This window comes from Urtica dioica, chromosome 8, assembly GCF_054948205.1.
Source record: "Urtica dioica subsp. dioica isolate 48M chromosome 8, U.dioica_male_clone48M_v1_H2, whole genome shotgun sequence".
Classification (NCBI taxonomy): domain Eukaryota; kingdom Viridiplantae; phylum Streptophyta; class Magnoliopsida; order Rosales; family Urticaceae; genus Urtica; species Urtica dioica.
The window spans coordinates 29800294-29825383 of NC_142763.1; the positions used below are offsets into that span (position 1 = coordinate 29800294).

General features: G+C 39.1%; 3 protein-coding genes across 3 annotated transcripts; 2 read left to right on the forward strand and 1 right to left on the reverse strand.

Annotated features, from left to right (window-relative positions):
* The first annotated feature begins 178 nt into the window (after window positions 1-178).
* On the forward strand, window positions 179-3246 carry MGT4 (magnesium transporter 4). The gene is made up of 6 exons (XM_089623186.1): window positions 179-668; window positions 734-991; window positions 1248-1376; window positions 1458-1609; window positions 1700-1889; window positions 2874-3246. Exons 1-6 carry the CDS (start codon window positions 276-278, stop codon window positions 3159-3161), a joined length of 1410 nt encoding a protein of 469 aa, XP_089479312.1. The 5' UTR covers window positions 179-275; the 3' UTR covers window positions 3162-3246.
* A 301-nt stretch (window positions 3247-3547) lies between these two features.
* On the forward strand, window positions 3548-4220 carry LOC149389041 (photosystem I reaction center subunit N). The gene is made up of 3 exons (XM_089624211.1): window positions 3548-3764; window positions 3857-3903; window positions 3996-4220. Exons 1-3 carry the CDS (start codon window positions 3572-3574, stop codon window positions 4125-4127), a joined length of 372 nt encoding a protein of 123 aa, XP_089480337.1. The 5' UTR covers window positions 3548-3571; the 3' UTR covers window positions 4128-4220.
* Window positions 4221-14725: 10505 nt separating this feature from the next.
* Window positions 14726-15556, reverse strand: LOC149389042 (uncharacterized). The gene is made up of 3 exons (XM_089622549.1): window positions 15439-15556; window positions 14972-15370; window positions 14726-14827 (listed from the first exon to the last, which is right to left on the reverse strand). The coding sequence occupies exons 1-3, from the start codon at window positions 15523-15525 to the stop codon at window positions 14726-14728; spliced, it is 588 nt and encodes a 195-aa protein (XP_089478675.1). The 5' UTR covers window positions 15526-15556.
* Window positions 15557-25090: the final 9534 nt, after the last annotated feature.

The following is a 25090-nucleotide window of genomic DNA, read 5'->3' on the forward strand; positions in this document are numbered from 1 at the left end:
GTTAAAAAAATCCGATTAACTGTTATTGAACTATGATCAACAACTATTTAAAGACTGTTATTGAAATCAGATTTAAATGTTATTAAAACTGATTATTTATGAATACGAGAAGTTTCATCGGTTAATATTGAAAAAAGTTACGAGGTTACTTTCGACTATTTAACGTAAATGATGGGGAAAAAAAAAAATATCGATTATGTGTCGTTTCGGTGAAACCCAGAGACGATGAGATCAACATCGCGGTGGGACTGGGAGTGAGAGGGCCAAAGGCAGGCATGAGGAAGACGAAGGCCGGGGATGAGGAGGCGGAGATGGGCCGAGCCGGAGCGGCGGCGTCGGCGGGTGGAGGAGCGATGAGGAAGAAGGGGTCGGGAGTTCGGGCGTGGCTGCTGGTGGACGCGGCGGGTGAGGCGCAGCTGGTGGAGGCCGGAAAGCACGCGATCATGCGGCGGACGGGCCTCCCCGCCCGAGACCTCCGAATCCTGGACCCCCTTCTGTCGTACCCCTCCACCGTGCTGGGGCGAGAGCGAGCCATCGTCATCAATCTCGAGCACATCAAGGCCATCATCACCGCCCAGGAAGTCCTCCTCCTCAACTCCCGCGACCCCTCCGTCTCCCCCTTCGTCGAAGAGCTCCAACGCCGCCTCCTCCGCCACCACCAAGCCCAGGTTCGTACTCTCTCTCTCCCTCTCTCTCTCTCTCACTCATTCATTCGGTCGTTCGGATGAACTAGGAGCGGGGCGGGGAGGATTCGGCGTGGGCGAATCTGTACGGCGCGGACGAGGCACGCTCGAGGGCTGAGAGTCCCCGGAGCTCCTCCGGCGGGGGCTTCCCAGGGCAGGATGAGGAGGTCAACGACGGTGGTTCTCCTCCTCCACAGCAGAATCAAGATGGCGGCGGCGGAGGCGGAGGTGGGCTCAAGGTTCTGCCGTTTGAGTTTGTGGCGTTGGAGGCCTGCCTCGAGGCCGCTTGCAGCGTCTTGGACAACGAAGTAAGTAAATCTTCGTGTTTCTGACTTTGGGTTTGGGATTTGGGAAATCCACTATGTTGAAAAATTGGTTGCGTTTCGTTCGAGGGTGTACGGCAGAAGGAAAAATGCCAAAACGAGAAGGGTGACAGAATCTTACACCTGGAGGCTCATCCATTATGTATATAGTTAGGAAACCCGAGATGGATGAACCCGTTATGTAGAAAAATTGGTTGCGATTCGAGTGTATTGTAGAAGTAAGTAATCGATTGTTTTGCAGGCTCGGACACTGGAGCTTGAGGCTCATCCGGCTCTGGACAAGCTGACCTCGAAGATCAGTACTCTCAACTTGGAGAGGGTCCGGCAAATCAAGAGTCGCTTGGTCGCCATCACCGGACGCGTCCAAAAGGTTTTGACCAAAACAAAGAAACTCTGCTAAATATGTAACCAGGTTTCTTTACGCTTTTTTTTTTGTTTTTTTTTGTTTCAGGTGAGAGATGAACTAGAGCACTTGTTGGACGACGACGAGGACATGGCAGAGATGTACCTGACCGACAAGCTGATCGAGCAGCAGCTCGACAACTCCTCCACCTCCTCCATCAAGGACAGAGACGAAATGGACGAGGATGACATGGACGAGAGGCATGTAGTTTATGATATAATTTTGCTCGTCTTTCTGTCTGTATCGCTCGGTTTTGAGTTATAGAGTTTTGTATTGTTTTGATGGGGCAGGACACCGACGGAGATCTCGGTGGAGGGGCCGTTGTTCAGAGGAGCCAGCGCCCTGAGCCGGGGGAGCCGCGGGACCCGCACGAGCACCACCCGTAGCACCATGCCCAAGAACCTCGACGTAGAGGAGCTCGAGATGCTCTTAGAGGCCTACTTTGTCCAAATTGACGGCACCTTGAACAAACTATCCACGGTATGTGATACGTAGTACGAGTAAGGGCTTAAGGTCTTCCTGAGTTTGATTTGTTTATCAAAACAAAAAGTCTAGTTTAGTTTGTATCAAGCCCAAGCCAAGCCATTTTAGTTTTCTAGTGGCTCACTTTGATTCGTTGTATAAGCCCAGGGCAAGCCACTCGACAGTAAACCACCAGACCGAACTGGTCTAAATGGTCCCAAAATAAAAAAATTACCAGACCAGACCAAATAAGAGGAAAAAAAAAAAAAAAAAAAAAACCGAACCTGACCAAACCGGTTAAAACGGTCCAGTCCGGTCTGGTTTAGATTGTTTCACACCGTTTTACTCTGTTGTAAACCGTTAGACCGTTTAAAACCAAATCATTTTAGGCTTATTTTTATTATATTTTACTTGAATACTAACCGGTCCGGCCCGGTTTTGGATTGTTTTAGACCGAACCGTTTTAGAGATTTTCTTTTCAAAATACTAACATGTCCGATTTAGACCGTGGTTTAAAAATTATGGACCGGATTGGGACTAGTGAAATTTTTAACCATTTTACCATCGGTCTAAAAACTAGTGGTCCGGTCCTTTACGGTTTCTCCAATTTTTTTTGCTCCGCTCATATCTTAATCTTTAAAAAAACAAAAAAAACGTTGGCCTTCGGGCTTTGCTGGACTAAGTCCACAAGGCCGTGGAAGTTCAGCTAGGAAACCCTCCCAACCGCACAACACTCCTTCATCTTGTTAACACATTTTTTTTAAATTACTGTGGTATCTGGGTCAAACTTGACTAAAATACACGAAGCTCTGGCATTAACGATCGAGAGACTACCTGAGTGACCCCAATTCTTGGAAATCTCCCTTAATGTCACTATACCACCAACTAATAGTTTTTACCTGCCTGGCACATTATAACTTTACAGTAATTTTTAAGTCCACAATACGTACACACGAAACCCGACGTTTGCGATTCTTGATGTTGTTGTGGGTTTTGGTGAAGCTTCGGGAGTACGTGGACGACACGGAGGACTACATAAACATAATGTTGGACGACAAGCAGAACCATCTGCTTCAGATGGGGGTGATGTTGACGACGGCGACGCTGGTGGTGAGCGCCTTTGTGGTGGTGGCCGGGATCTTCGGGATGAACATCCACATTGAACTCTTCGACTCCGACAAGGCAGGTATGCCCGAGTTCCTCTGGACCATCGGCGGCGGCACCACCGGCTGCGTTTTCCTCTACGTCCTCGCCATCGCCTGGTGTAAGCACAAGCGCCTCCTCGAATGAACCACACATTTCACATTTTATTGCTCTTTATTTCTCTAAAATAAAGGTGTAAAATATCCAAGCTTAATTGGTTGACTGCTTATTCTGTTATGCGTTTCGACTGTTCAAAGAACATTTGAAGTTTGAACATAGAAATTCACACTGTCTATGTATGAAGTGTGATGAAATTTAAAAAGATGTCGTTTGTGGGACATGTAATGTCGAAGCTTTTTTAGATTGGGGGGTATCTATGTAATTTGAGTGAAGAAGTGACATGAATTTAAAGGATTAATATTAATATTTGTGAGGGAGGGACCAAGTCGAAGGACCTCATCATCTATTATACAGTCCATCTATCCATTCAATCCATTTTCCAGATGCTGGGAAGAAAAAAAAACTGAGTGGCCAAAAAAAAAAAAAGATAGGGGGTGATGAGTTCGATAAGCCAGAGCATACTGATGGCACTCACTGTGACCGTCAACAAATACGCTTCCTCAAACGTTCAGTCCGTTCACAGGAAAAGGAAGAGTGACACGTCATCTGATTTTGGAAGAAGAGGCATTTTCTTATCCACGGTCGTCGCAGCTCTCCAAGCCACCGATTCTAGGACTGAGCTTCTCAACAGTAATCTCCCAACTATATCTATCTATATATTTATTTATTTATCTTCTTTTTATCATAGCCATAGTAAGTTGAGTACCATATAATGTTTTCAGAGTATCTGAAGAAGACCGAGGAAAACAAAGCCAAAAACGACAAGGAGGTGACGATAAATGTCTTCTAATTACCATCGGTCATAGTGAGGTGTGATATTTACTTAGAGGTTTGATTGTGGTAATTTTGTGGAAATGACAGAGGTTGGACAGTTATTATAAACGCAATTACAAGGACTACTTTGAGGCGGTGGAAGGGACTTTGAGGCGAAGCGACGGAGAACTTAGCGACGCGGAGAAGGATATCAGTAAATGGCTTGAAAAAAACAAGTAAAGTAGTGTCTAATAATACATTTTCTTTTTCAGCTAATTAATCATTGAAATAAATGGAAATGTGCAATCTATTTAATAGCGTTAGTATCATCAATAGTCTCTATCTTTCTTTCTTCTCTTTATTGCATATGTGTATAGGAGACGTAGTGTGTGTTTTTACCTTCTTCTTCTTTTTTTTTGGGGTGGCGTTTGCGTGGTTGAATATGTATTATATGTATACACACATACATATTCAACCATGCCAAACGCACCCCCAAAAAAAAAGAAGGTAAAAACACACACACACACATATATATATATATATATATATATATATATATATATATATATATATATACACGAGGCAATTCTATTAAAACCGATATGTGAGACCTTAAAACAATAGAAATTCACTCCTAACATCAGATAAAAGCACAATTAGTGCGATTTTCCGACAAGCGAAAGACAGCTCATACTAAATTTCGAGCAACTCAACGGCTCTTTCAAACTACCCTCATAGGCAGGGCCGGCCCAAAGTACTACGGGACCTTAGGCAAAAATAAAATTTGAGGCCTTTATTTTAAAAGCATATAAAAAAAAAGTGGATCTTATACATAATAATTTTTATTTTTGAGGCATTTTTTAAAAAAAATTAGACCTTTTTTAGATTAATTTTTTCACTAAAAATTTGAGGCCTTAGGCCATGGCCTAAATGGCCAAAGGGTAAGGCCGGCCCTGCTCATAGGTTAATGATTGAGCCATAAAGCTCAAGAACCACCGCCTGTGAAAAAAGACGTTCGATAAACAGTACCGCCAAAATATCAACAGCGAGCTCTAACTCTTAATGATTGATGTATGTTTAAATGTTCCATTTTCTCTCTTTATAATGGCAAGTACCATAATCATTTGTCACAGTACTGTATGGAACGCTACCTAAAGTATCATGAAATAATTTTTGTAAAAGAAAAGAGGAGAAATCTTATTGGACTGTTTGAGAAGAAAACATTTCAGAAAATAAATAGTGTTCTTCTCATTTCATAAAATCTTATAGGGTTCTATTCATACGTTCGGCAACTCCATTTTGCTGAGGGGTTTTCCTAATCGTCCTATGTCTCAGGATACCGTTGGCTCTACAAAACTCATCTAGGTCCACATTACAAAACTCAAGGCCATTATCAGTCCGAAGGGCTTTCAGCTTTCTACCTGTTTGATTTTCCTCAAGGGTTTTCCATTCCGTTATTTTTGAAAAAGTTTCATCTTTAGTTTTAAGAAGGAAAGTCCAAACCCTTCGGGAAAAATCATCCACAATAGAAAGAAAGTATTTCTTGCCCCGTGGGTCTCGAATTTCTCCGGACCCCACAGGTCAGCGTGCACATAGTCAAGGCAGTTTTTAGATAAGTGTTCTCCAGATTTAAAGCTCAACCTATGTTGTTTTGCTAACACACATGGTTCACAAAAAGACAAATCAACAATCTTATCCTTACCCAACAAACCTTGCTTGCTGAGAGCATTGAGACCACCTTGGCTCATATGCCCCAATCTCAGGTGCCACTTCTCCGTCACGCTGTTAGTCTTTGCAGTAACAGAGTGTGTAGAGGCGGAAACATGGCAGCCACATAGAACATACAACCCACAATATTTTTTACCGTATAGAACAAGGCGACCATTTCTGCACACTTCCATAACACCATTAAAAACTTCATACTTACACCCCAGATCATCAAGAACGCCAAGAGAAATGAGGTTGCGTTTCAGATCTGGGATGTATCTAACAGCAATGAGGGTTACTAGATTTCCATTGTCTAATCTAAGATCAATGGAGCCAATGCCATGAACCTCACAAATGGCATTGTTTCCCATGAAAACAGATTCATTCTCAACAAGCTTGAAATCAGAAAACCAGTCTTTATTTGGACACATGTGAAAGGAGCACCCGGTGTCTAATATCCAATTATCATGGCATGAAATGTCAGAAACATTCAAGACTTCACTAGTAAAGCATGTGCTTGTACTAGCGACATTAGACTCCGGGTTCTCTGCTTTCGACAAGATTTTCAAAGCAAAACAATTTTTCTTAAGGTGTCCAGCCTTACCACAATGAAAACATTTTCTGGTTTCCTTTTCCTTCTTGTCAGATTGAGCCTTTTTCTTATTCTTGCCTGGTTTGGTACTAGCAGCTTGATCATTCTTAGTTTTCACAAAAAGGTTATTCCCAACTCTTTTCTTATTTTTCAATTCAAATTCTCTAGTTTTCAAAGCATTACAAACTTGATCAAAAGTTGGCATAGTAGTAGAATATTGAAAAATATCTTTTACAACTTGATAAGTGTCGGGAATTGAGTTAAGAATGATCATGCTCAAACTAGTATCGTCCAAGGCCTGATCTGTCCCCTTTAGCAACAAATTAATTTTCAAAAAATTCGTCCAAGTTTTCGTCTATGGATTTTGATGAGTCCATCTTAAAAGAAAACAAAGATCATTTTATAAAAGCTAAATTGGGGGCAGATTTGTTTGAGTAAAGGGACTCGAGCTTTACCCACAACTTCAGTGCAGTGTCAGCACCATCTACCTTTCTGATGACTCTGTCGGCTAGGAACAATCTGCTCAAGAGGTCTTATCGGACTACCAATTGACTCGTGACCGTGAAAGGAGAGATATAAGACCGCCCTCTAGGTACTCCTATGCCGATCTTGTGTTTTGTGCCCTCCTTTGTGCTAGTGAAGTTAGGGTTGAGCCTAATACCTACCAAGAAGCCATAGAGTCTAAGGACAAAGCTAAGTGGATAGAAGCCATGGAAGATGAGATGAACTCCCTTAAGGTAAACAACACTTGGACATTAATCGAAGTCCCAAAAGGACAGAAATTAATAGAGTGCCGATGGTTGTTTAAGTTAAAGGAAGGTATCTCGAATTCTGATCCCCCTAGGTACAAGGCTAGGTTGGTTGCGAAGGGCTATACTCAGCGAGAAGGCATTGATTTTAATGAAATTTTCTCTCCCGTTGTCAAGTTTAAAACTATTCGCATTATGCTTTCTCTTGTTGCATGTTTTGATCTTGAACTTGAGCAGCTAGATGTGAAGACAGCCTTCCTTCACGGTGAGTTAGAAGAACGGATTGTCATGAGACAACCCGAAGGGTTCGTGGACAAGAGTAAGTCCGGTCATGGGTGTTTGCTTAAAAAGTCTTTATATGGACTTAAGCAATCACCTAGACAATGGTATAAATGGTTTGACTCTTTCGTGCTTAGTATTGGTTTTGTGAGAAGTGACTTTGATAGTTGTTTCTATTTTTCATCTCTTGATAACCTTCCCGTGTATATTCTTTTGTATGTTGATGATATGTTGCTTATTAGTAAGTCCGTAGATAAGATTTGCAAGTTAAAGGCTGATCTTAGCTCGGAATTCGATATGAAAGACTTGGGGAATGCAAAAAGAATTTTGGGAATGTATATTGAAAGAGATAGGAAAAATTGTTTTCTGAAAATTCATCAAAAACCATACTTGCAAAAAATTGTGGCAAAGTTTGGAAACTTGAACTCTAAACCGTTCAAGTTCCCTTAGCCGGTCATTTTGTTTTGAGTAAAAACCAATGTCCCCAGTCTAGATCGGATATTATTAAGATGGAAAATGTTCCATATTCTAATGCTATAGGTTCGATCATGTATGCTATGATAAGTACTAGACCTGATTTGTCTTTTGCTATTTCTTTACTTAGTAGATACATGTCTAATCCCGGTTATGAGCATTGGGCTGCGCTTAAACATGTGATTGCTTATATAAATAGTTCGCTGGATGTTGGATTATGTTATAGCAATAGGAATGTGCCTTTTGAGCTGGTTGGTTATGTTGATTCGGATTATGCAGGTGATAGGGATTCAAGAAAATCCACTACGTCTCATTGTTTTGTTTTGGGACAGAATTGTATCACTTGGAAGTCTCAATTGCAACCCTTGGTTGCTTTGTCGACTACCGAATCGGAATATATTGCCATTTGTGAAGCTTTTAAGGAAGCTATTTGGTTGCAAGGTTTATTAAAGGAAGCACGTCTAATTAAATCTGTTGCTTATGTGTTTTCAGATAGTCAAAGCGCGATTCATTTGAGCAAGAATCCGGTCTACCATGAACGGACGAAGCACGTGGATGTTCGCTTTCATTTTATTCGAGATACTATAGCTACTGATGTTATTAAATTATTTAAAGTTGCTACTGAGAATAACCCTGCAGATATGGGAACGAAGATCGTGACGGTCAACAAGTTCAAGCACTGTTTGGACTTGTTACACATCGAATAAATGGCGATAGAAGATTGAGCAATGACGAGGATAAGTGAAGTTCACTAAATCAGAGGTCTGAATGGGTCGGTGTTGGACCTAGGTGGAGATTGTTGGAATAGAAGAGGCCCAACTTTCATTCATCTGGGCCAAGCCCATTCCTCAAGCACCAAACAACATCAGCAGGGATTGAAGCAGAGTATAAAAGGGATCGAACCCTAGACAGAGCCTCGATTCAGCATTTTTTGACTCTCTCTCTACGCGGCTCTCTCTCTCACTAAATATCTCGCAGCCTCTCGTTGTTCTTCCCTTTCTGATATACGCTCGATTTGTTGCTCTCATTGCCGAGACCTGGTGTGTTCTGTCCGAGTGCGATCGCTGTGATCTTGTGGAGAAATCTCCGACTCGGGACTCTTGATTGAGTCAGGAAAAAGAACTAGGGTTTCGTGTTGGTTTGGGGGTTTTTCGTGTGTATTGGTTCAGCGGTACTTGGCTGGTTGTAATCGGTGTTTGTGTGCTTGTAAAGACTTCTGTGATTAGTGAAACGAGCTTATCCTCTGAGCTCAACGTGGAGTAGGCATTTGGACGTCGAACCACGATAATCCTTGGTGTCTTTTACTTTTCTGCACGTATATATTCATTGTTTCATTTCTCTGCACAGGTTGTTTAGTTTCTGGATAATTTCTGTTCTAATTGGTTCTTTATTAAAATCTTGAACCGGAAATGAGAGAGAGTGGGAAAGGTGAGTAGAGAGAAAAGCTTCAACTCGGGTTGCCAGCAAGTTTGCATGCATGTTTTTGTATCTACTCTAGGAACAAATGTGTGAAAAAAAAAAAAAAAAAAAAAAAAAAGAAAGAAAAAAAAAGGTATTTATAGAGGTTTGAAGATGTGAGCTAATCTATGAATTATTATCTTCAAAAGAAGTATATGTGAAATTTCCTGTTAGTGTTCGGACGCATGTTACTAGGTTTCATCAGACCGTGTTTAAGCTAGTGATAATTATTTATAATATTCTTTTAGGAGAAAACGAAGAAAAAAAAAATTACAAAACCAAATTATTTATTTATTAACAAATGTAAGGATATAATTTTTTTATTATTAACATTGGCCTCTGATTTCATTTTTGTTTCAAGTTATCACACCATTATCAATCAAAGGGGAAAAAATTATCATTTCTGGAAACATATGGTAAAAAATATTGATTCTGTTAAACCTCACGACAACAATTTTTTTGGACTTTGTCTATATTTAAGAACTGATGATCTACCCTAAGTTCTCAAGTCTAGTTGCATTGAGACTTGTAAACTCTAAAACAAATTAAGCGCTCTTTATAAATGAGAATTCAACTCTCTAGCTCAATTAAAATTGAGGTAAAAACAAAGTGCATGGCCAAATCGGTCGAAGGGATCCCCCCCTTGAAGAAAAATTGAGTGTAATTATTAATTCTAGTTGAAATAATGATGCCATGGATCAAAAAATTGAGTTCAATTCTGAACTGAGGTACTAACTAACAACTATATATCTAGCTGTCTCTCAATTCGAATTAAGATGGGTTGAAGTTGTGATGTAATTTATAGTTACAAAGAGGGGAGAAAAATGCATTGTAAAAAATCAACTTAGGGCTTATTTCTTATTTCTTAAAAAATATAATATAAGATACAAAGTGTTTATAGAGCGCCTCGATACGCGAAATTACAATTTACAATCTAAAATAGAACTACATTAAGCTAACTAAAACCGAATAAAAGTAAAAAAATAATCGAACGAAAATCTAAATCCAAAATCATCCAAAAATATTTATAAAAACTTTTGGAAGATAGAAAAATGTCATTTTGATGGCCTAAACAACGGAATTTGAACATATGCGCCAAGACAAAGAGCTATGTTTTGTTGGATATGGTCCCTTAATCAAAACATTAAAGAAAATAGAGACCAAAGTATACTCAAGAAAAAAATGAAAGTCTGGATATTTGTTGTAATGTTTACTTTCTTTGGATGAGATAAAAAAAAATAATAAAAAAAAAAGAAGAAACCCACGCATGGTGGTTTACAAATGGAGTAGCCCAAATTATTTGGAATCAAACAACAAGTATTTAAAGACAACAACACATACGACCCACTAACACATGATTCATTGCCACTAATAAACTACCCACTAATAGAGAAATTTCATTAAGTGGGCTTAATAAGCCATTAAATATCAAGATTAGACCCTAATGTTTAAAAATATCTAAATATGGACTTTTGTACCGAAAATGGACAAAAATGCCCCTGTGACTATATCAGCTCATTTGAACGAGCCTTTCCCTCTCACTCTCACTTTATCACTCGCTCAAACTCTTTCAAATCCACTCAAATCCTCTCTACTTAAGCGGGTTTCAAAAGAATCATGGGTAAGATTACTAACTTAATCATTTTTACAAAGTTTATGATTGTATATGATAGAATGTAGCAAAAAAAATCGACCAGATCTGAAAACAAAGTCCAAAATCTGGGTTTAACTTGTTTGTACGATGGTATACGATGATGTACGATGAAATTTAAATTTTTGTACGATGAAATTTAGAATAAAAATTGCGTTCTGTACGATGGTATACGATTCTGTACGATGTTGTACGATGCTGTACGATTCTGTACGATGTTGTACGTTGTTGTACGATACTGTACGATGTCGTACGATGCCTCTCTGTAAGATGATGTACGTTGGTGTACGATGGTATACGATGTTGTACGATGATGTACGATATAAAAGCTTATTTTGCATAGTTTGACTGTTTTTTGCAGTTTTTGTCATGATTAACGGCACTTGGGAGAAGGAAGGACACCAATGGGTTTTCACCAATGCAGAATTTCGTGCATTCGTAATTCCGAAAGAGGTAACGTACACGGAGTTAGTAGATTTCTTATACGAGAAGTTCGAGTTAAACAGATTCGCGTTCGACTTAAAACTCGAAGTCCCATACGCAGTCGGTACAATTCCAGTAGGTCCTGCCGTATTGAAGGACAATGGTGATGTTTCGCATTTTATGAAGCACAAATATCATAATAGATTTCCACTCTGTGTAAGTTTGGTACCGAAACAGATCGAGGTCATTGCACCTATTGCGTATCGAGGAGTATGTAAAGGGAAAGATGTGGAAGTTGAATGGTGTCTCGCAATGAACCGAAGAAGAGACGGAATACTCTTGTTATCGAGGATCGACAAAATGATCCTATAATTTAAAACAAAGACGGTGGCTGTGACGATGACTTGTTTAACGAGTACAAGGGTGCCGGAAACGGTGACGAGGTATACAGGCGTGATAGAGATTGTAATCACAACAGTGACGAATATGATGGACACAATGGTGATGAATACGAAGATGGCGAAGGTGATGAAAACGAAGGTGGCGAAGGTGATGAAAACGAAGGTAGTGATGGTGATGAAGAGAATAGTGATGGATATGACGGAGATAACAATGGTAGAGGTGAAGAATTTGAAGAATTCGCCAATCCCGAAGAATATGAAGAATTTGTGGAAACGTTTACGGTACCAACGGGTCATTGTGAACCATCGGGTCAATGTCAGCGTGAGCCTCCGATGATCGGATCACCTATCGTTCCTTATTCATGGAAAGCACCCGAGTTCAGCGCCGATGATGTTGTGAAGGAAAACCCGAGTCATTATCCAAGTCATTCTTCTACAGGTAATTTAAGTGGATTCAAATGAGATTCAAGTATAATATGAAACCACCTATTGTTTAACTAACCTTTGAAAGTAACAGGTAGCTCAGAAGAAATATATATTGGGCAGCAATTTGAAAACAAGCATGAACTGAAGAAACATATCCACTTGTACGCGTTGAAACATAATTTCGAATTTAGAGTGAAATCTTCTTCGAAAAAGAGATGGTATGTTCTATGCAAAAACGAGAGATGCACATGGAGGTTGAGGGGTGTCGTGCAGTGGTCTGAGATGTGGGAGATTACGTCGTACGAGGGTAAACACTCATGTGGGCGTGTTGTTCGAACAGAGGGCCATCGAGGAGCGGCACCATGGGTCATCGGTCACGTATTTAAAGACAAGTACTCAATTAACTCTATGGCGGAGTATTCGGCGCATAACGTCAGGGAAGAAGTGAAGACAAGATGGGGTGTGAACATATCGTATTTGAAAGCTTGGAGATCCAGGGAGAAAGCTATTGGGTACGTGCGGGGTACGCCGGAACAATCGTACCAGAAGTTACCGTCTTGGCTGTACATGTTGAAGCAAAAGAATCCTGGGACGTTAACAGACTTTATGCAAGATGGTGACAAATTCAAGTATGCTTTCTTTTCCATTGGGGCGTGTCGTAGAGGCTTCAAAGCATGTCGGCCGGTCATAGCATTGGACAGTGCATTTCTGAAGACAAAATACGGGGGACAGTTGCTTTGCGCAATTGCAATGGATGCGAATTCACAATTATATCCACTTGCATTCGGAGTTGTAGATAGCGAGTGTCATGCTTCTTGGATTTGGTTTTTGAGAAGATTGCGAGAAGCTATCGGTGAAGACGTACCTAATTTGGCGTTCATATCCGATCGCCACGTTAGCATCATACATGGTGTCGAGGTTGTGTTTCCTGGTATCCCTCACGGAGCATGTTACCATCATTTACAACTGAATGTCCAACACAAGTTCAAGACAGACAATTATCGCTTTGAAGTTTACGATGCGGCTTACGCCTTCAGTAAAACAGCATTCGAAGCTAATTTTAGACAGTTGAGACGTAAGGATGTCGAGATGGCAAAGTATCTCGAAGAAGTTGGTGTCGATCGGTGGGCCAGAGCTTTCTTTCCTGGAAAACGGTAAGAGTCTAGAACTTCTTTTGTACTGAATTTTTTATGTCGTCGATTATATAAATCAAGTATGTTTTATATAGGTACGACCTAATGACAAGCAACAACGCATAAAGCTTCAACAACAAAACAAGGAATGCTAGGACGTTTCCCATTACGACGTTGCTCGAGTTTATTCGATTCACACTCCAAACTTGGTTTTTTGAACGAGAAGAGATAGCGAACAAGTTGAACACAAAATTGACACCAACGTGGCAAAATGATCTCGCACAACTAAATAATAAGGCACAGTTCGTCAATGCGTACGGGCTTGGTCTATATGAATGTCATGTCAAAGACGCAAGAGGTGATTTCGATGTAGACCTTATGGCGAAGACATGCACTTGCGGACTACCACAACAATTGAATATCCCGTGCGAGCATTCTATCGCAGCAGCCCAACATCGAAGCGTGGACGTGTACTCGTTATGCAGTGACTTTTATTTGAAGGATACGTGGATTGAGATGTACAAGGAAGCCATATATCCGGTTGGCGATGAAGATCAATGGGATGTCCCGGATGAGATAAAAAACATGAAAGTTTCGGAACCCGTTGAAAAGAAGCAAGCCGGTCGACCGAAGAAAAGTAAACAAGGAAGAAGAAAAATTAATCGATACCCATCTCAAGGCGAAAAGATTGTCGTCTAGCGAAAATGCGGGAAATGTGGTGGTAGGGGACATAACAGAAAAACATGCACTTGGAGGGATTAAAACTTTAGACTTTGTGTTATTTTTATTTTTAAGTTTAAAACTTTAACGTTTATTTGAGTGACCTTTTTATTTTGTTTAATGGAGTGTCATCTCGCTTTTGTCTGTGAGAACGAAGAAGATCTCATCTCGCTTTTGTCCCAAGACTCGTTTTCGTCCACAAATGTCTCGAGTTCTAAACCCTTTGTGAATGTGTGAATTTTTGATGTTTTTTTTGGTGAATCTCTTTCATTGAATTACATGTTTATAAGGTACAATAAAAAAACATATTCAATCAATAGTCAACAAACCATCTCGATAATATGTTTATAATGTACTATTACATAGAAAACCAAAAAGATAAAAAATAAACATCCGAAAATACAAAATCACGGGATAAGGTGGTTGTAGAATAAGTCCACGCACCATTTCTTCCTGAACGTTCTCATATTGACACTTTGAAGAGTGTCAAATGATTCGTTCAGTACTAGGTGCTCGACATACTTCAGTGCGAACATCCCGCAATCACCGTTACAACACAAGAATAAGTAAAAGAAATTGTCAAAAAAAGTTGAAACATAACTTGAAAAAAAAAGTTCAATTAACTAATTGTTTAAAAACATAAATTGTCAATATAAACATAATTGTTTAAAACTTGTCAATAAAAACATAATTGTCAAAAAAAAGTTCAATAAACTTGTCAAAAAACTTGTAAAAAAAAACCAAACTTCTAAAATAACTTGTCAATAAAAACATAATTGTTTAAAACTTGTCAAAAAAAAGTTCAATTAACTAGTAAAAAAACTTTTACATGTATGCACATTGTGGGACGTTGTCCTCGACGAGCCACGTCAGGTTAGCGAACTTAATTTCACCTTGCCCATTCTCCCGGTAAGAGTAGGGATGGTTCTTGAAGAAACCACCTATGGCCACAATCCTAGCAAATGCTCGACTCCAAGTCTGAATAATAAACATTTTAACAATGTTAAGTAACCCTTATAATTTAATTAATTGTTGCTCTAATAATTGTGAATAACATAACATTTTACGTACCTCCATCAGCTCAGTGAAGTCCTTTTGATTGTTCGACGACTGCATGAGATCCTTTTGGCAGTCGAGGACGGTAATGGTCCAGGCCTCGATGTCGATCCGAAATGTGAACCAATGAAGGTTCTGGAAGTTCACGACGAACAGGATCTCGCGAGCACCATCCCAAGGCAAAATATCGGTGTCCCTATACCCAGTCATCGGGCTAATAGTTGCCCTCATGTCCCAGTCCACGGGTTCGGGCTCTGCTCCCAGCTCGATGGCCTTCTTGATGTTCGCTTCTTCCGTTCTGAATCGGCCGTACACGTGCTGGACCCACCGACAATCCATGATTCGGACGTCTTGCCGATATCCGTCGAGAGCTCGTTGGCGAGCCCGAATCATGTGAATCATAGCATCAATATGCTGAGACATTACAAACATATAGCGTTATTTTAAATTGATAGGGAAAGTGAAATTATATAATAACGTACCGAATCATGTAGCCATCTGGTTTCTGTCAATATCGTGTCGAAGAAATTCGTGTCTCCGTCGCACGTCTTCAGTCGAACAGACTCCATGAACTTGCCGTCCTACTTTTTTATCCGCACCCACTTAAAGAAATTATCAAACTCTTTTTGCTTCGCGTCCTTCAACGGCTTGAACTTGGGGATCGGCTTTTCCAAATACTTGGGCCTCGTCGGATCAGTGAATTCGGCCCAACGCGACGTCTTCTGTCGCACTTGCCGATCTGGACGTGCCGGAGTAAGATGTGCCTTCTGTCTTTTCCTTAGAGGAGTTGTGAGCGGGCGTAGCTTATCCGAAATATCTTCTCTACGAGGACTCGACGAAGACGTCGACAACCTGGGAGAAGTCACCGGCCTGATCTCCGATCGCTTCGACGACTCGCGATGCGTTGAAGACGGCTTCTTCGACTTCTTCGATGACTCGCGATGCGTAGAAGACGGCTCTGACTTCTTCAATGACTCGCGATGCGTAGAAGACGGCTCTGCCTCGTGCGATGGAGACGCCGTCTTTTGACTAGCCGCCGGAGGAGGAGGGGTCCGACGTTTACGACCATCAGCTTGGGTCGTGGGAATTTCACCCCCAGGCAAGCCCGTTGCGTCCTCGAACAAAATGTTCAGCCTCTTCCACATAGAAAGCTGAAAGTCAAAGTAATAAAATATGTCACAAAATTTAAACTTGTCACAAAAATTTAAACTTAACTCTAAAACGTTAAAATAAAATTTAAACTCAACTCTAAATTTTAAACTCAACTTTAAAACGTTAAATTAAATTTAAACTCAACTCTAAAACGTTAAATTGATTTAAACTTGTCACAAAATCTAACCTGTCTAACACTCATGCGCTCAACTCTACGGCCGGTCGTGCAAAGAGAACGTAAGACTATCCCTTGTGACTGAATCATTTGTTTTTGGGATGCTAGCAGTTGTTCTTGAGATGCTCGCAGTTGTTCTTGGGAAGCTCGCATTTCTTCCCACATTTCCCGTGTTATGACAAAGGGCTCGGGAATGTCGGCGCGAGAGGTCGCTGTGGGCCTCGATCCCATTGCGGGAGTGGTCGGACTAGCAAGACGAACACGTGGAGTGTCTGACACGTGTTCGTCGTCGGAGTCTCCGACGATGGCATCTTCTGCAACAGTCGCGACTCGATCTATTTCTTCTTCGATGTCTCGCGGCTCTGTCGCATCTTCTCCCTCGACGTTTATGGGATACAGACATTTGCTCGTCTGTGTCTCGAGGAGAGTGAACATTTCTTTCTCCGGTGCCCTTGGTCTCAGCATTTGAAGAACACCCACCTACAATACATTAATAAACGTTACCAATATTCCAAAATAATGTAAAATACATTAATAAACGATAAATAATAAAAAGTTACCGTTTTTTTATTCAAGACCGCCTCGATGTCTTTGCCCATTATGAGCACATTACTAGACCACGAGTGCATCCTGGGCACACGAATCCCCTGGTTCGACCCGAACCTCATCCCGATCTCTGGGATAGCCTCGTACGCCCAGTAATGAAGGGTATGGAGATTACCCGTCAATGTGTACTTGGCCTTTCTGTGCCACATCCGGCTTGTCCTTCAACTTCTTTTGCAGCGTCTCGTGATAACGCCGTAGGTTCACCGAGAGGCTGGAATACGTCTCTGCCCAACTCAAATTTCCCCAAGGCATCTTGAAGAAGAAGGGGAGGTCTTGAACGATGTATAGAAATTTCTGCCACCTTTCTTCGATGGCTTTGTTGGCCGGCTGCCCCAGAAGATACCCATAGACGAATACGAGCAGCCCGAGCTTGAACGCATCGTCAGGGCTTCGACATATGGTGAACGCGTTGATCAATGCGCTCAACTTGCTTCCGGCAACGCCATTCAAGTGATCAATCCATCGTTGTTTCGCTCGTCTTGTTCGGCTTTGGTCGGACCGTCTTCATAGCTCATCCCCGAGACGAGTGCGTACTCGAGGCGTCCAAATTGTACTCGTTTGCCTCCGATACCAAAATGTATCTCCCCCCGTACCGTCGCCTCGATCTTCTTCTGAAGGAGAGTATGTACGAGCACCGGTGAGAAACCAAGCTCGCTCTCCGTAAAAAATTGCTCGAACGGAGTCCCGAGGATTCGTTCTTTTATCCCGAGCTCATCGAATCTACTCCGTACAAGCTTCAAGATCCCCGTCCCACCGTAGGTGATACGCCCCGGGAATGAGACGTTGTATATGTAGTTCAAATTGTCCTAAAAAACAACAAAATTAAATCAGAATCACAATTCAATTTCCCGAGACCGCGCGCCGCGCAGAGACAGTCGCGCGCCGCGCATACGGGGATCTTGAAACAAGAAATTAAATTTTTTAAAAAAATCATCGTATAGCATCGTACAGCATCGTATATCATCGTAAAACAAGAAATTAAATTTTTTTAAAAAATCATCGTATACCATCGTACAGCATCGTATATCATCGTAAAACAAGAAATTAATTTTTTTAAAAAAATCATCGTATAGCATCGTACAGCATCGTATATCATCGTAAAACAAGAAATTAATTTTTTTTAAAAAATCATCGTATAGCATCGTACCGCATCGTACGACATCGTACAACGTCGTACGACAATTTTTTGAGAAAACATAAACCCATCGTACACCATCGTATCGCATCGTAGAGCTCTATGAATTTCATCGTACGACATCGTACAGCATCGTACGACATCGTACGATGCATCAATCTCATCGTACACTGGCCCTAATTTCAAACCCTAACAATCTAAATCCGACCCAAATCACCTTAAATCAACTCAAATCAGGTAATAACTAAGTCCTAAACCATATTCTAACTATTTTCAACGAAGTTTAACAAGAAATTTCATGAAAACTTACATTTTTACTTGGTTTTGCAGGCTCGGGATTTCTGTCCGTCACCGCCACCGGATCTCGACGCATTTCCACCGTCCGCCATCGTTCTCTATCGTACCGACTCGTATGCCCTCGTACACGATCGTATGCCCTCGTACACGATCGTAGAGTTTTTTGTTTTTTTTTTGTTTTGAAGTGAGCGAGTGACAGAGAGATTCGAAGAGAATGAGTTCAAATGAGAAAGTATAAGGGTATTTTTGTCCGATTATGGTACCAAAGTCCATTTTGGGATATTTTTCAATATTAGGGTCTAAATTAGATATTTAATGGCTTATTAAGCCCACTTAATGAAATTTCTCCACTAATAATACACGTACAGAAGAAAAACTAACTCTGCTAGGAAAATAACACAGTATCTGAATCGCGGAGAACACAGATAGAGGTAAGGGGTAAAAATCGACAATTGATAGTAATCAAAATTACAAATTCGAACATAGAATTCAGGATTCAAAGTTGCAATTTGAACACGGAATGAAGTCATCTCTTGGGAGATATGAATTTTATTATTTAATTTTGATTTAAGTCTATTTTTTATTTCAAAATTGGGGATTTGAAAGTTAGGGTACTGGTTTGGATTTGATTCGGTTTTCTTATATAAGAGTTAACATCAATGAAAGAGAGATTTGTAACATTGTTATCTATTTCGGAGTATAATTTTGGCATTTTAGTTAAACAGATGGTATGAACTCGACATTTTTTAAAAACAAAGGTTAAAATCGATATTTCACTAAAACACATAGTATATACCTATTATTTCCCTTTAAAGTTTGACTAACTCCACTATTTTAACGTTTCAACATAATATTGTTGGAAGAATTGTAAATAAAGAGGATTTATTTACAAGTGTATGGGTGATTTGTGGCTAATATTTGAGTGGGGTCCACTTATCGGAATTTGTTAATTCTTGCGTATTTTTATTCTTCGTTGCGACGGGTATAAGATTGATTATTTATTTGCCAAAATTATTATTATAATGAATGAGAAATTGATGCTCAAAGTATGCTTAAAAGAACACATTTGTTATGTGTAAATGAAGTGAATTGCAAGAGTCCCACATGGTTTGGGTAAGTGTGTTGTGTAGTGTATATATACTATCCTCTTTCTTTAGCGGATAAGCAAGTGCAAGAGAGGAGAGTGTGGGTGAGTTAAGAAACCCCTCGCGTAAGGATGCCAACGGGTACGGGTAAAACCGGGTACACCTATTCCGTTAACCGTACCCGCTATAATTTTTTACCCGTTACCCGGACCCGTTTACCCGGATTTTGAGACGGGCCGGGTAACGGGGATACCCGCCGGGTAAGCGGGTTAAAAATATTGGACCCGTTACCCGTTTACCCGGTTTAAAATGGGTAGCGGGTCGGGTAGACCCGCTAACCCGTTTATAAAATAAAAATCGATCAACAATATAAAGTTTAAAAATAATAAAATTTACGTGAAAAATATCAAAGTGCTACTACAATATAAAGAACATTAAAATTCAAAATAAATAAATAAAGAAGTCTTCATTACAAATTGATCATCTTCATTGTAAATTTGGTCATCTTCATTGCAACATATAAAAATTTATTATCTTTTTAAATATTTAAAAGTTAATGGGTCGGGTCCCGGGTAACCGGTTACGGGATGACTATTCCGTTACCTGTACCCGGACCCGTTAAAACTTTAACGGGTATTACCAGTTTACCCAAAAAGAACGGGTATTACCCGACCCGAATAAATCGGGTAACGGGCCGGAACGCGGGTAACGGATCAAATTGCCATCCCTACCCTCGCGCGCACACACACACGCGCTCCCGCCGAGGTTTCGGGAATGTCTCGGGCTTTAGGCCTTAGCTTTTTATTGCAAATTTCACTTAATTCCTCAAATAACTCTTGTGTTGTATTGAGAAAGGCAACGGTTTGGAACCGTGTGCATTAAGGCTGGGTGATTTTTTGAGCGTTAATGGAAATAAAAGCCTTTAAGGCTGAGTGGTTTTGGTTTGATTCTTATTCGTAACCACTCTGCCTTGGCCTATAAAAGGAGGCTTAGCTCTCTCATTCGAACACACCTCAAAACACGTCCTCCCTCCCTCTCTTCGAAATTGTTTTTGTGTTTGTAGTCCGGTGGTAGCTTCTGACGATCGGATTCTAGTTCACCGAAGCCAAATCTTGTGGTGCATTGCTCGTCTTAGTAGTCGTTGTATCCTGGGAGGCTTTCACTCGTGAAATCCAACACCCGTGGGAGGACGATAAAAAGCTTCAAGGAAACCGTCAAACAGGCCTCGACAATTTCCTTGCCAATTTCTTTTTCTTTTCATTTCCGGTTTATGTTCTAAATTTTATTTTCCTTGCGTTTGTCTTTAATTTTCTATCAATATTGTTTGTAATATTGCTAACAAATATTTATTTCCTTTTCTTTTTTTAACAAGTCTAGATTAAGAAAACCTACATGTTTTACTTTTTTGCCGTATCACTCAAAATTGCTTGTTTAGCCGTTTTCACTCAAAGTATGCGTCAAGGCAAAGTTTTCACTCAAAATTTACTAAGCCCTCGTCAATATTTTGGACACAACTGTGTCTTAAAAAAATTCAAGACTTTTTTTGCATTAAGGTCCGTCCACCAAAGGGAGCCCAAATATAAAAATCAAATGTATATTTACCTAGAAACATGTCAAGAGGGGGAAAGGAAGAAAAAAAAATTCGCAACCGACAAGATCTAAACTGTTGCTAGACTCACAACCATGTCATCTTCAGCGAGTGAGAAATGGACTGTCGATAGTCAAATAGACAAGCTTCATTATCGAGAGAGAAAGAGAGAGAGAGAGAGAGAGAGAGAGAGCTCTTCTATATATATATATATATATATATATATATATATATATATATATATATATATATATATATCGTCAAACGTGTCATGATTCACGCCCTTTCCATTCTAATCTAAAATTTTGGCGAGCCTGAAAAACGACACATATTTTTTTGGTAAAATATTAAGATCCCACAACGCACTTTCAATATAAAAATGAATCACGACATATTGAATCTAGATAGAGTTTATAATAGTAAGTGTATAGTGACTTATATATATACATGCATATATAATTACGTGCATGTTTCTAATACGTACGTAACAGAGAGATGATAAGGAGGACAGAGAGTTTGTCCTGAGAATTGGGAACAACTAAAATTAGATAGGCATTTGGAGGCAAAGAAATGAGGCACAGAATAATGATGCGTGTATAGACTGTAGAGACATGAGGCCAAAACAATCAAAGTAAAAAATAAAACATCTTTATTTAATAGATATTTATCACCCATATTAAGTCTATTATGTGTGTTGCAGGGAGGGAATTGAAGGTTTTGTTTTGGCGGTGGTTGAAAGGGCAAGGGAAGTTTTTCCCATACCTTCCTTAGATTCTTATCCATTATTATTTGATGTAACAGTACAAGGAAAATGTACTAACCGTATTCACTTTTATATATGTATGTGTGTTGTATTCATTCATTTGTTCTATGTGTATGGAATTGCTAAATGGCTGGGCCTGGATTTAATTAATATCATATATTAAAGAAAGAACATGTGGGTAGGGCTTGGAATTTTGAGCAGTCTTAAATTCAAAGTGCTATACTATTGTTTATATCTTTCTCATTTTTTACGATTACTATATTGTAAAAAAATAAATAATTGTCGGAATGAATAGTGGGATATTGGAAAATTGGAATAAAAGAATGGGGTGATGAGAAAAGGAAAAAAAAAAAAAAAAAAAAAAAAAAACATATATAATTGCTGCATGACATCAACTCCAATGACAGCTTCACAGCAGACAAAAGCTTGGAGATGGACAGAGAGAGAGAATGAGCCAAAAGAGAGATTATAAAATTAACAATCATAAAATTGTCACATTAACAAATGTGTAAAAAATATACAAAAAAAAGACCCTTCTAATTGAAATAAAGAAGACGCATTAAACAAAATGGAGCATGTTCCATTGGGTCAGGAAGATCTCAGGCAGGATCTCCTACGGCCTATTATAAATCATTTAAATTTAAAATATAGAAATAAATATGATTAAAAAAAATGAAATACATATGAAGGATTTTTTTTTAATTGCATGGAGTTTCCATTAGAAATAGGGTAAAATACCCTGATATATAAGAGCATAATACTTTAGTAAAAAGTACACTACAGACCGAGATCGAAGTGAATCTAAGTACAAGAGATTGTTTATCTTATGCATACTTTCAACAGGTGGAAGAAAAATGAGCTCATTAAAAATCGAGCACGTATAAAGCTCTTTCAAAATACCCAAAAACGTTGATGGATAGATCCAATCAACTGCAATCCGATAACTATGAAGAAAATGATTATTCGGTCCGTATAGATAAATACCTAACAGGAAATCCATACGGGGATAATGGATGATGACAGAGCTGTCTCCAATACAAATCAAATAAAACAACACGCAACAAAATATAAAACGTTCATAGACAAAATGGAAAAAAAAAAAAAAAAAAAATCAAAAATCAAAAATCAAAACGCGTCACAAGAGTATGATAAACAACAACGTAACCTACTACAGAGACGACGAGAGTATGAAGAACCATTTTTTATGCTTCCTCCTCCATAGCAGAGGCGCGACAGCAAGCGGCCGCAACCACTGCATGCACCAGCCCTAGGAGAAGAAAAAAGTTGCGCTTTGTTTTTTAGATTTAAACCCTATCGAGAGAGAAAAATCAGATGAGAGAAGCGTTTTCTTAGAACATATGAAAGATCTTTTTGTGAACTCACATTTGTGGATAAGGTGTTCAGCCCTTCCTTCTTAATCGTAATTTGTAAGAAAAAAAGATTGTGACATTTATAAAAGTAGAACGTATCAAAGTCAAAATTTGTTTCTGTGCTTGAAACTTAAATTTAAATTGCAATAAATCATAATGGTGTAATTAATCTGGTAGTCTAATAATTGATCCTTCTTTTATTAAAAGTAACTCATTTTTTTAGTTAATTTAATTTATTGCAGGTTGGTAGATTTTTTATTTTAATAAAATGACATTTGAGCTAAATCTTAAAAGAGATTAGTTGCAACAAATTTCAAATACGTTCATCAGTTTTTGCGCACTATAATGGATATCTTTTTATTTGTTAAGATTAAAAAATTACCAGTGGTGATTAATGGTTTACGTACGTATTTGGATCGGTGCTTGTAATGTATTTTAAGAAGGAAAAAAGATAAAACAATGTATATTTAATATAATGTATAAATTATTATATTCTCTTACGGTTTTCTTACAACATCATTATAAATTACTAGTTAAATTTTATTGATAAGTGAAAAAAAAACTAGAGAAATCCATTTAAGAACTTGATTGATACATTCTATCTTTGAATTGTTAAAAATGTAGTTGTAAACCTGCCCTTAATTGAAATCCCAAGGGAACCGGACGGGAACCGGTCGGGATCCCCCTTTTTTGAACTCCCCGGCACCGGAACGTTCAAAACCGGAATATTTTGGTGGTTCCGGGGGAACCGGACCGGGAACCAGTGAGGAACCCGGTTCCCACTTCCTGGTCCGGTTCAGTTTAAAAAAACCAAAAAATCGGGTATAAATATCGGGTTTCCCCCAAAAAAATCAAAAATAGGACGGGAAAGGGGATCTGAAATTCCGACGCGAGCAAGACCAAACTTCCAGAAATTCCGCCCGGATCCCGCCGTCCCGAGCGCTTCCCGACACGGCGAAGGCCAAAAGTCACCGTATCCCGCCGGTTTGCCCAGATCCCGGTGAGTTTCCCGACCATTTCTTGTTTTTTGATGATTTTGAGTTTAATTTTTGAAATTTATTGATAATTCTTGAAGATTAAGTATAAATTGGTAGTTGTGAACATGAATGTAGTGTTTATTTAGAGTTTGTGTTCATGTTTCTATAATTTTTTGTAATTAATCCGAATTTTGTTGTAATTTTTTTATTAGTTAGTGATGATTAAGGTTATTTTGAACTTGTTTATTGATTTATGACGAAATTGTTATGACTTTTTTTTAATTTTAGAGTTTGTGTTCATGTTTATAATTTTTTTTGTAATTAATCCGAATTATTTTGTAATTTTTTGATTAGTTAGTGATGATTAAAGTTATGTTCAACTTGTTTATTGATTTATGACGAAATTCTTATGACTTGTTTTTAATTTTAGAGTTTGTGTTCATGTTTATAATTTTTTTGTAATTAATCCGAATTATTTTATAATTTTTTTATTAGTTGGTGATGATTGTGGTTATGCTGAACTTGTTTATTGATTTATGAAGAAATTGTTATGACTTGTTTTCAATTTTAGAATTTGTGTTCATGTTTCTTATTTTTTTAATTAATCCGAATTATTTTGTAAATAATTTGGTAATGTGTTGAAACATTGTACACTATTTTTAATTTTATGAATTTTATCCTACATAGTTTGTATGTTTTTGTATATTTCTTTTCTGGATTCCTCTCGGTAAATACGGTATTTGACGGTATTCTCGAACGGTAACGGTATCCTTTTTTTTTTGCTTTCCCCGGTAATCATTTACGGTACCAGAGGTTACCAATAAATTATGAAGCTCGGAACGGTAACGGTAACGGTATTTCGATCCTTGAGTCAAGCTAGATTTACCTAAAGGTTCACATATGAAAATTTTCTAATATTAAAGTTTAGCGTCTGACTTGATTAGACATCTAGACAGCCGATATAAACACTTTTTTTTTTATCAACC